The 11,517-nt window shown below is 41.3% G+C and overlaps 1 protein-coding gene across 3 annotated transcripts in view; it reads right to left on the reverse strand.

Annotated features, from left to right (window-relative positions):
* Positions 1–11,278, reverse strand: part of sema3c (sema domain, immunoglobulin domain (Ig), short basic domain, secreted, (semaphorin) 3C) — a 45,617-nt gene extending 34,339 nt beyond the window's left edge. The window contains exons 1-2 of one of the 3 annotated variants that reach the window (XM_040035985.1): positions 11,086–11,278; positions 6,823–6,995 (exon numbers count right to left, since the gene is read on the reverse strand). In XM_040035985.1, coding sequence (XP_039891919.1) covers positions 6,823–6,958 — 136 coding nt within the window. In that variant the 5' untranslated portion in view covers positions 6,959–6,995; positions 11,086–11,278. Of the gene's footprint in view, positions 1–6,822; positions 6,999–9,682; positions 9,805–11,085 lie in introns of those variants that run through there. The other 2 variants (XM_040035984.1, XM_040035986.1) reach the window with 2 other exon arrangements.
* Positions 11,279–11,517: the final 239 nt, after the last annotated feature.

The raw sequence follows: 11,517 nt of genomic DNA on the forward strand, positions 1-11,517 counted from the left end.
AATGCTCAGAGAAACTGCAAGAAACCCAAGAGCTACATCTCATACTCAACAGTTAGTATGTTAAAAGTTAACGTTCATGAAAGTACAGTTAGAAGATGACTGAACAATGATGACCTTTTTGGAACGGTTGCCAAGTGAAAGCATCTTCTGTCTAAAAATAACATAGCAGCACATCTTAGGTTTGCAAAGCTGTCTCTGAACAAACCACAAGATTTCTGGAACAACGTACTTTAACAGATGAGTCCAAAAATTAGATATTTGGCAAGAATAGACAGAATCACATAAGGCAAAAAGTAAACACAGGATATCAGCAGCAAACATCTCATACCAGCCATCAAGTACGGTGGTGAAGGAGTAATTATTTGGGCTTGTTAGAATACCAAAGTATTCTAGAGCCAAATGTGAGGTGATAAGTCCAACAGCTAAAACTGAGTCAAAACCAGGTCATGCAACAGGACATTGAACCTAAGCACAACACCAAATTCACTAGCTGGGCCCACGTCCTCATTTTAGGTTTGACAGCGTTTTAGTAGGTAAAAGTGAATGCTTTGACATGAATTGAGGTGCGGTTTGAGGAAGGCCTCGAAGGGGACTGGCGATGGCTCCCGGGCGATGGCTCCAGCCAGAAGGACCGTGTTTGGAGGCGTGGTCCTGCTCCTGAAATTCTGATACATAATCTCCAATATACAACAGAATGGCCAAAAAAGAAAATCGTGTAGCAATGGACCAGTCAGTCCAGAACTCAGTCTGATTGAAATGCTGTGGCAGGATGTTAAGAAAGATGTGCATAAACAAATGCTCGCAAACCCTGCTTCTGTATGTTGGCTTAATTTTTGTGAAATATATAATGACATGGTGCAATATGTCCTGTGCTGTTGCTCATTTAAATTTGTGTGCATTTAAATAATTTTAGAACCGGATGAGTACTAAATGATTTGTTTTGATGCATAAACACTTATCAGAAGAAATCATTGAGGGAATGAAGCAACTGGGTTGGTTCTGTTGTGCTGACTTAAAAAAATGATTTGTTTAGGGGGGAAACAAGGCATGTGCCTGCTTTTTAGTTTGTTGTGGATTTCTGTCACAAACATTATTTTGCATGTGCTTGAAGAAAATCCATGTCACAAAATATTTCCAGTAAAGTAAAAATAATGCATCTTAAACCTTATTTCAGCATATGAATGTAGCCATTGTCCAATTCAATAAGGCGAGCTTACACTATACTACACACCAGAACAAGTGATGGAAGCAAACAAGCATAATCCTTTCATAAAATCGGATTACTGCTTTGTGTTAATGCCAATCTTTGACTAAAGAATTGTTCATAGACCTTGGCTCTCCCTAAAGAGACTCTGTCTTTGTTCGTATTGATGGCCATTGATTACCTTTCAACATGTTCCAGAGGGGCAATAATAAAACATTCAACAGGGTGTGCAAGGTCAGACTTGGAAACGGCTAAAAACAGGCGGAGGAAGGCAGAGAAAGGCCAGCTGACAGAGGAGCTGTCAAACATCTCACGGGCTGTCAGCCTCAAGCTGGAGCTCACCACATTACCGAATACCCCTGAAGAAAATGTCACTCAGGCAATTTCATAGAGATCTAATGACACGCGTGTGGGTTTGTGTGAGAATGCATACATACACCCTTAAGAAATATGCCACACATATGCTGGTATTCATATATGCACCACTGACCTATAGCTATTTGTACCGTATCTCTCTGTGTGCTGACAGGCTCATGCTTTGGCCTGTCATGAATTCCTCGCAACAACAGAGCATCACTGATTTTTCTTCATTATGTTTACTCCTCAAAAAATGAAGACGCTAACGTGCAGGTGAAATGTGAAGCAGAGGCAGGAAAAGCGGAGGCATGTTGGCGCGATGTCGCAGTCAAATACATCCTGTTCTGCTTCTGGCTACTTGTCAGAGTTGCCCTTTGACCCTTTGATCTTTTGTTGACCCCAAGAGAAAATGCACGCCATTATTCAGTCCGTGTCTGGTGTCTGTGCTGCTGAATGATCATGGTACTCACTTAACAGGTAAAAATCTTATAAAAGGTTTATCAAGAGTGGTTAAATCTCAGGCGAAAAAAGTTCATATTTAAAACATCACATGAGAGGTTAATGTACAGTAACATCATCTGGGTCAAGCAAGAAAAAGTCTTGGTTTTGAGGTATAGCTAAAAGGCTTGGAGACTGTGTCTCATAGCTGCATGCGGTTCAGAAAGCTGGAAAAGCACATAGCTTTAACAATGACTCATTGAAAAGTTTGCTACTTAAATGCAATCAAGTCAAAGAATGCACAATCAGGCACTTAACATTAGCACACACTCACTCACTCTGTTAGGTTTACTGACATGCACACGCTCACTCACACCATGTAAACATCCTCAACAGACAGCATGAACAGCACTATATCTGTATGAACAAATGGGGGGTGAGGGGATGCAGAAATGACTCATGAAAGGGAGCGTATCCGCACGTCGACGCCTGCTTCCTGATCTCTGTGCCTGGTTCTGGTTCAGGCCGTGGCACGTGTGGCTCATACCAGTGCGATTTAACTGCAGACATCATTTTAATCAATCTGCCCTTTGTCTCAGCCAGGCTCTCAAACATGTGTGCACCAAAATCTACATTTAACACAAAAGCATATGGCCCATTCACTTTCAAATAAACATTGCTTCATGGCTTGACATTCCAAACGTATAGACTTGTAAGTCAATATTGTATTGAATATGGAAGTTTTCCAGAACAGCGGGAGACTGTTGATGAGGGTAAATGATCCCGATCGTAAACACAGACCGCTGCCCCATCTGCCTACCAGGGAGATAAATGAGCCAGAATGACATTTGGCACCAGTTAGGCCAACCTCTGATACAGTAGCAGAACAAGTAAGCGGCACATTACTGAATAGTAGCTTATTTTAAATAACACATCTTACAGTTTCAAAGTTTATACAGCATAATAATGTCTCCCACAAGTATGCAGAAACCTATTTACAGTGCACCACCCAATATTTAAACCACGTTTTGAATCACAGGAGTATTTTAGTGTAGTAGTAGTATTTTGTGAGATACCCACAGCAAACCTATGTTGATTTTGTAGGCTCAACCACGCAGCAGCCTCGGGGGTTGAAAAAGTAAGCGGACACTGATGTGCCAAAAACAGTTGCTCTCGCGGCCACTTGAGGCTGACTCCAAAAGTGTGTCATTCCCAGTAGACATCCATGCTAACGAGCCCAGATTTACAGCAGAAATTAACATGTTTTAGGCTGGTGCAGAACATCTCTGTAGCTTTATAGGCAATTTCCTCCATAAAACCATGTCTGGTGTCTGTGCTGCTGAATGATCACGATGCTCACTTAATGTATGGGGCATTAAAAATGTATTAAAGCTTAAAGATATGACTAACGTTTGATCTTGCTCAGCATTCAGTTTTAGTAAATGAATGGATTTTAATTATAGGGTGGGAGTACCTCAGGAGGTAGATCACTGGCTTCGTGCCTAATATCCTTGGACAAGGTACTAACTCCAATTCCAAATTGCTCTTTAATGAATGTATCTGAATGTTAGATAGAAAGCACTTAAGCATAAAAAAAGTGCTTGAATGAAAAAAGGTTGAGAATAGGTTGTTTGAGCGCTCTGGTAGAGTAGAAAAGCACTTTATATAAACTACGCAGTTTTCACTTCTCACTGTCCAGGGTTAATGTGGTGAAGGTGCATATTTAACTTTGTGGCTTGTTGAAAGGGCACTTTTACCTCTCAGTATCAAGCATTACTGCAGCTGCGGCCTTAAGGCACTGAGGCTTGGCTTCTTGAAAAGGTCTAAGAACTTAATGTCATGGATTGGAAACGAAAATCAATTTTAACTTTGTTCCGATGAGACCAAATCTATACTAACAACACTGCAGACATTGATCTGAAAGTTGGAGGATTTCTTTGTCTGAGAGCAATTAAGTTTCTCCTCGAAATCTGTAGTGTCTCAGCATTTCAGCCTGATTCTGAAACGGCACATGCATCAAAGCAGGCCAAAATAAATGTTGAGAGAACAATAGATACTTAAAGCAATTGAAGGGGAGTATAGCAATTATCTTTTATCACACTTGGTATCCCTAAATAGTTTTGCTATAAGCAAAGGAGGCCTCTGTTTATTATCCGCGGCACGGAATAGAAAAGCACCACTTGAGAGTTTATTATTTGGGTTAGCTGCATTTTTCACTGTTTATTATGCGTTTTTAATTGCGGTCTGGCTGCATTCGCTTGAAGAGTGCAAGAGCAAAAGGAGAGCGGGAGAGAGGAATGTTGGAGACAGCAACTTCTCTGCAGGACGTGAGGCTACACCGGGAGTCCCACAAACCTGCCTTACGCCCGGATTGGATTTCAGCAGTGACACGAGGAGGAAAAGGGATATTCAAGTGTTGTGAAATGATCTATGTGCAGTTTAGCCACTGGTTTATTTTTTTTGTTTAGTTTGCTCCAGCTCACAGTAATTAACTGGTCCTCACATCTGGGAGCAGAAGAATCCAGACTGAATGACTGACCTTTTAAACACCCAGCAGGTGCCAAACCACCTGTGCTGTCCTCCCCGCTGGGACACCAGTCTCCTATACATCTTCCATGACTCTTCATTTATCTTTCGGGCTGCTTTGGACTGAGCACATACTGCCTGACTTGTTCCTCCCCCGTGTTTTTGTAAAAAATGAGCCTCCACCTTGCTCTCTGTAAGACCCTCCTTGCATCTGGTGTTCAGCCATGCTAAACTTTCTTCCAGCAACCAAGAGTTCAAAATGCTTTCTGAGTCAAAAACACAGCTGTTTACTTTTGACTTGGTGTTACTGTTACTTGACTTACTCTTACTGACACTCTGAGATGACTGCTTTTGACCAAAACCTTCCATGTTGTTATTCTTTGGATCAAAATCCTATTTTTAATGTATTACTGGCAAACACCTTGGTCCTGTGCACTCCCAGTGAACCTATATTAAGTGCATTGTCTCAGACAGGGCTGCTCTTTGTAAAGTCAGTGTCACAACTGCTCAAGCACTTGAGTACTGCAGAGAATGTCCTCCAATTCCAGGCATATTTGTAAAGAGCAGCGATACACAGAGACTAAAGGTAAAAGTAGGACACTGGACACTTTTTAGCACAGCTTTTTCACATATTGTTGGGAGACTGCGACTGATCTACTCTGGTTCATATACACTAACATAAATGACACACAGGGCATACTTGTGCCAGTGTAAGCAGGAAACAGATGGTTGCTTGCTAATAGAAAATACTACAGAGCAAGGATGGCAAAAGCAAAAAGAGTTTTTTTGCTTGGAACTAGGTAACACAGGGATATAAGGCAGTTATAGCAGGGGAAAACATAGCTTGGAAGCTGTTACAGACAAAATATGGCAGCATATTAGAGGAGCACCCACAGAAAAATGGTAAAAAAAAAAATGCTATGTGAGCCCAGCTTTAATGACCCTTCAGGACTCGATTAAGCCATGAACACAGGTGTCCAATTGCATCACATGTGAATATTATACAGATAAGCACTCATCAAAGATCAAGTCCTGAGCTGGTTTAGGAATTAATGTGCTTCAGATAGCGCGCTTGAAACTCTCCATTTATGGTCCTCCCTGTAGTGAAAAACTCTTTCACTAAGCAAAACAAATCTAATCTAATCCACACGTAGAAAGAGACTCAGTCATCAGGCAGACTGATTTTCAGCATGGCCACCTAAGACCTTTTTAGGTGGCTGTTTGGAAACAATAACGAGAAAAGAGTTGAATAAATAATGTGACCAAAGATACGAACGATAGCGATGTCAGCTTTTTTGCTGTCATTAGTTTGGGCTTTTTTTTCTTAAAGATGGCAGTCACATTTAACAACTCAGAGGTTGCAGAGCAGAGACAGTCTGGATCTGGACCACAGACTGGTTCATTTATTTGGAATGAAGCAATAAGCAAAAGGAAAAAACATGAAACCATAAAAGGGAAAGAAATAGAGAAGAAGAAATGAGAATGAAAGAGGAGGAAATTGAACTTTGAAGAGTGTGTTTCTGGGCCAAAACTAAGAAAAATCTAGAAAAAGGGAACAAAATAAAACTACACCTGCTTTAGACTTACACTGCGAGGCTGCAGTCACTATCTGAGTGCAGAAACCTTGCTGATGGACAGCCTCAGCTGCTCTGTGCTGCCTAATCCACATCGAGAGGTACTGAAAGGTGATCAAACGTATCCTTCGGCTCCTGCACACTATCCCTCTATTGCAAAAAGGTTACGGCACCACTCATAGCTCAGGGGTATGAGTGATCCACTATCCCTTCCATGGATACACGCAAACATGCAGACAGACACATGCACAAAAATCAAACCTCCCCATCCAACCAAAAGAGAATTCAAGAATCCCCAAAATAATCTGTGTCCAGAGAAATAAATGAATAAAACAGGAGAATCAAAACCAGAGGCAGCAACAATGCCCACATGCCCACAGCACAGAGTGGTATGATTAAAGTTTAACTAGGAACAGATACAGGGTAGCTCTGACAGGCGGTGCCACCTCCTCCCTTTGGTAGACACACAGGAAGACAATGGATAGACAAGGACCCGTCCACAGATGGAAATTTAAGGCCTGGGGCATATTGGATTATATAGAAGAAAAGGTTTCAAACTCTGATCCATCAATAAAGAATAAACAACTAAATAAATCCTCTAGCTAAAGATCCCAGGTGAGTCCTATTCCAGTCTGTTATAATGTACAGACTTAGCATCAGTTTAACTTCATTACATCAGAAGATAATCATTACAATTAAGTTGATGAGTATTTTTTTTCTTACCTTCAAAGGAAAGGAAGACTCTTGGCAGAGGCTGCGGGAGGCTGGAGACCCCAGTGCAGAGGAAAGAGAGAGCCAGCAGGGAAAACGCCATGGCTGACACCAGAGGTGGCCTGGCCAACCCCTCCGGCCTGCCCATAACTGCACCACTCAGGAACCAAAGCCAGTCACCACTGCTGCTGGAGAGAGGTTTTGGAGAGAAAATAGTGAATTCTGAGAACATGTTTCCTCATACTTCTTCAAGTTAACGGCATTCATGTGCCACCACAGGTATTGTAACAAAAATGGCTTATGTACCACAAAAATACCTAAGATATGTCTCAAATGATGTCCTGGTTCAATATAGAGTTAGCATTTTTTTTACATGCTATTTTAAGTAGGATTTACCAGGTCAATCATAGTGCATATTCACATATAATCATTAGGAATAAAACACTTTTCATTGTGGTAACTGGGGGGAGGCTTCTGAAGAACATTGCAATTAACCTTTGATGTAGCAAGTTAAAGGTTAGCAAGTTATCCACAAGGTCATATGCAATAAAGATTTACAAAACTATGTGCACTTTCGGCTAACTTTGTGGAAGTGGAAACCACCATGCAAGGACCAGGAAAATTCTTAATAGCTATCCATAGAAAATATAAATCATTTGGCTTTTTTGCAACACATGGAAAAATTGTTGCTAGAAGGTTACTAGAAAGTTAGTACTACTTAAGAAATTGACTGAAACCACTGGTGGACATGTTCATCAATACAGTAGCTGTGGATGACTGTTGCTCCAGTGGTAAAGCTAGTTGGTCAGTGGCTTGATCACTGATTCCTCCAGTCGGTGTGCTGAAGTATTCTTGGACAAGATACTGAACCTTAAGTTGCCCCTGATGCATTAATTGGAGTACAAGTGTGTTTGTGAATGTTAGAAAGCACTTATGAATGTGTTGCATGATTATTTGTATGATTTTGGTGAATGGGAGTTTAGCAATGTTACCAAAATGTTGCTGGAGGTTTACAAGAGATTACAAATCTAATAGTCTTGTTTTAGCTCTGGTTTGGCATTCATTAATTCCTGACAGAGACATTTGGCTCATTAAACAGCAAACATACAAGTAGCTGAGGCCTTGAAATGATTTATAGCTTTATCTATCTGAGATTCGGTATGCATTATGGGTTTATGCACAACAGAGAGTTAGTTGATGGCTTATTTCAAGCAGTAAATTTCAAAATGGAACTGATTTGACGTATAGGTTACATAGCAGTGCAGCATCGAACTTTGTGACAACCAGTGAAGCCATTAAATTGAATTTAGTCAATTTAATGGCTCTTAATTTTCAGCTTAATGCAGTCCAATTACAGTGACTATATATGACATATGACGACTGGTTAATTGGTACCATCCAGTGGGATCAAGATTTGAAATGTGATTTTTTTTTTTTAAATGATGACAACACTCTACAGCATACAGCACACTGCTAGTTTCAACAGCTAATGCATCAGTTTCACTGATCTAGAAATGCTGAGTTACAGAGGGAAGCACTGAACAAACAACACTGAATAAAGAAAGAGATAAAAAACAACAACATGTCAGTTAAATCCCATCATTGCTTTATCCTCGCAAATGTACGGCTCTTAAATATGGATGAGTGAAATCTGCACAAAAGAGCTGCTGGAGAAACTCTCGCCACAGCCTCTTCTCATTCCTTTTCCATAACGGGACAAGAGCAGCTCAATTATTGATAGAGGCAGGTACTGTACTGCCTGTGGGGCGCTAACTCCTGCAATGAAACACTCCATTGCTGGAGAACAGCCGGGCTGTTTTTAACCACTCATTTGGCCGCTCCACCACCTGTGCTGTGCAAAACCACATCGCACTAGACATAAAACAAAAATGACCCTTTCACATGCAAAAACAAAATAAAAATTTCACAGACTAAATCTCTGATGTCATGCTTTATGGATGTGCAATAAAAAATTGATGGCCAAGAGATAAGAAAGCTGCAAGTTCGCTATGAAAATTTCAGTTTGGGGGTGTGGTGTACAAATAGGTTAAAATATGCGTGTGAGGTGGAGTGCAGCATGACTGATATACAGCTTAAGTGGAATTCTGGTGTTCAGGTGCATAAGGATAACATATGGAGGACTGCTGGGGGATGAGATGTCTTTGGCTGCACTTGAGAGAAATAAACCAGCACGGGGCATTACCAGACGGCCCCAGCTGCTGTAACTGCAGCCCTTCTCCTGCTGCATCATCCACACAGCCTCACACATGCACGCACACCCTCCCCTTCAAGCTCAGGCATTCACACAACTTGCCCTGCTCTGGCTTCCGTCCCCAAAAGATCTGGTCCCTGAAAAAACTGGTCAGTTTGTACATAAAGTCCGATGTGCTGCAATTCTGAAATATTGCACAGTGAGATTTCCACCTTCGTCATAATACAATTACAGCAGTTTTTGAAAATCCTCCAAGTCTTAGAATATCGAGTATAAAATGAAACAGTTAGTTTGTGCTAAAAGCAGAACATTGGTAAAATTACTTAAGTCTAAAGACTCAAGACTTTGCAGCATGTTGTCTTTTTCATTTATAGCTTCTAGACTTCATCAGGTCAAATATCAAACTTGAATATTTTTCACAGCGTTCCAGCTTTAGGTTAGTTTTCCTTTAGGTATGACTTGAATGTTTGTAAGTATACAGACGGTGCAAAAATGGTGCAAAAATATTTTGTACCAAACCTTGTCCATGTGCCATCTTTCATAAAAAAAGCATACTACAGTTGATATTTTAGAAAGCAAGATCCTTGAAAATAAAATTTAGAGACAACCCTAATTTTTTAAGTGAGAACTACATTTCCCCATATTTTTAGGTGGACTGACCTTTTGAGCTGCCAAGCTTCCACACCTACCACTCCCTGCTCCCTTCAGAGAGTTGGTGATCTCCCCACGGAGAGACTCTGGTATAGAAATGTTGGTCTCACAGCTGCTAAACTCATCCTCAAGGGAGTCTCATGTGCATACTGTGATATCCCCAAGAGGTTGTGTTCCGACACTTTGCTATGCCACACTAAATACATGAATGAGCTCACTCTCCCTCACACTCGTGGAGCACTGTAACGCTCCCCTCGATGAAAGGGTTTCACAGTAAAGGATGTTTTCCTATTTGTTGCCATGAACAAAAATAATAAATTCTGCAATTAATTTCTCTGAGCTCTTCGGCAGAGAAATTCCAGGGCGTCAGTGTGCCAGGAAATCTCTGTAACACCAATTAAATGTCTTCTCACAAAGCAGGTCAGTGAAGTGAGCGAATAGTTACATTTCCAGTGAGGTGTAACGATAATTGTGTTTATTGTGCTCATTGCTTGGCTGGCAGCCTAATGAATTTTCCATCTTGCCATTTTGGAGGCTCAAAAACTAATATTGATGAAAGTGGAAAACTGCATGGATTATCGCTCCCATCTGCTCCTATTAATGCTTTAAACACATGAACCCAAATCAGCTGTGAGACGAGTGGGGACGAGTCCTCCCGGTTGGAATCAATTTGGCATTTTGATCAATACAGGAAAAATTTAAATCACAATGATAAACAAGTTTTGTCCTAGCAGGACGGTGTGCGTTCATACCACACCCTGTCATTCGGTTGTCAGCAGCTCTATTACAGCCACACATTCCCCTGCACACATGACCAGCAGGCACAGCTAAAAGTGTATATTTCAACTCTTAAACTTCACACAAGCACATTGACTAAGATTAATCTTCTGATTTCAAACCCTGTGACTGACCACAACTTTTTTTTAAAGCTCTAAATAAAGAATCTATATAGTTATAGACAGATGCTGGTGGAGACTTAAACCAAAGATTTAAGCCTTTTTAGATGAACGAGGAACTAAAAAATGTTCATAAAGTCATGTTTTCCATTTTACTGGCTGCAGCGTAATAACCAGTCACAGTGTATTTAAAAGGAATTGTTCACCAAGCACATGAGTGGAAAATAAAGCATGACACAGAAGTCTGATGTAATACCACACATGATCTCAGAGAAGCACCAAGTCATCTGGCAGATTCTTCCACAGTCAGATTGAGTTTACTTGCAGCTTTTTTTTAAACTAATTCTCACTGGTGGGACTCTGCACCTGTTAGCCTGCTGCCTACCAACTCCTCTCTGCATCCACTGCGAGATCCACTCCACTGCATAAAAAGTACAGTGTGGTACAGGCAGTACAGGCAGGTAAACCTTCTACCTTTAGAAAAAGGAACACATCAGACCTTTGCCAGTGACTCACCTCTCAGGAGCTTCCTCCGATGCTGGTCCAAGTTTCGGAAGGCAGGATCGTATTTCTCGCCTGTTTCTAGTATCCTGTAATAACACCAAAGAAGAAAAATGCTGCTATTCCATCTAAGTGCTCAGAGAGCAGACTTGACTGAGAGAGCACAGGAGAGAGGAGAGGAGAGGAGAGAGGGAGGAGAACGAAAAGACAGAGAGAGCGGGTGTCCTATTACACACTCTTCACTGAAGTCCCCCCTCCTCCTCCTCCTCTTCCTCCTCCCCACCCCTCCTTTCCACGATCGTCCTCCCTCTCTCCGTTAACTAGACAGCAAACAGATCACATGCGCAGCTTAAAACATCAGAGAGGCAGAGGACGTTTACCTCACCACAGTAAGAGGGTGAAGCCCGAAAAGGTCAGGCACACTCACATCACAAACAGATTGCATTG

Source organism: Simochromis diagramma, unplaced genomic scaffold (genome assembly GCF_900408965.1).
Source record: "Simochromis diagramma unplaced genomic scaffold, fSimDia1.1 OVJJ01000816.1, whole genome shotgun sequence".
NCBI classification, from domain to species: Eukaryota; Metazoa; Chordata; class Actinopteri; order Cichliformes; family Cichlidae; genus Simochromis; species Simochromis diagramma.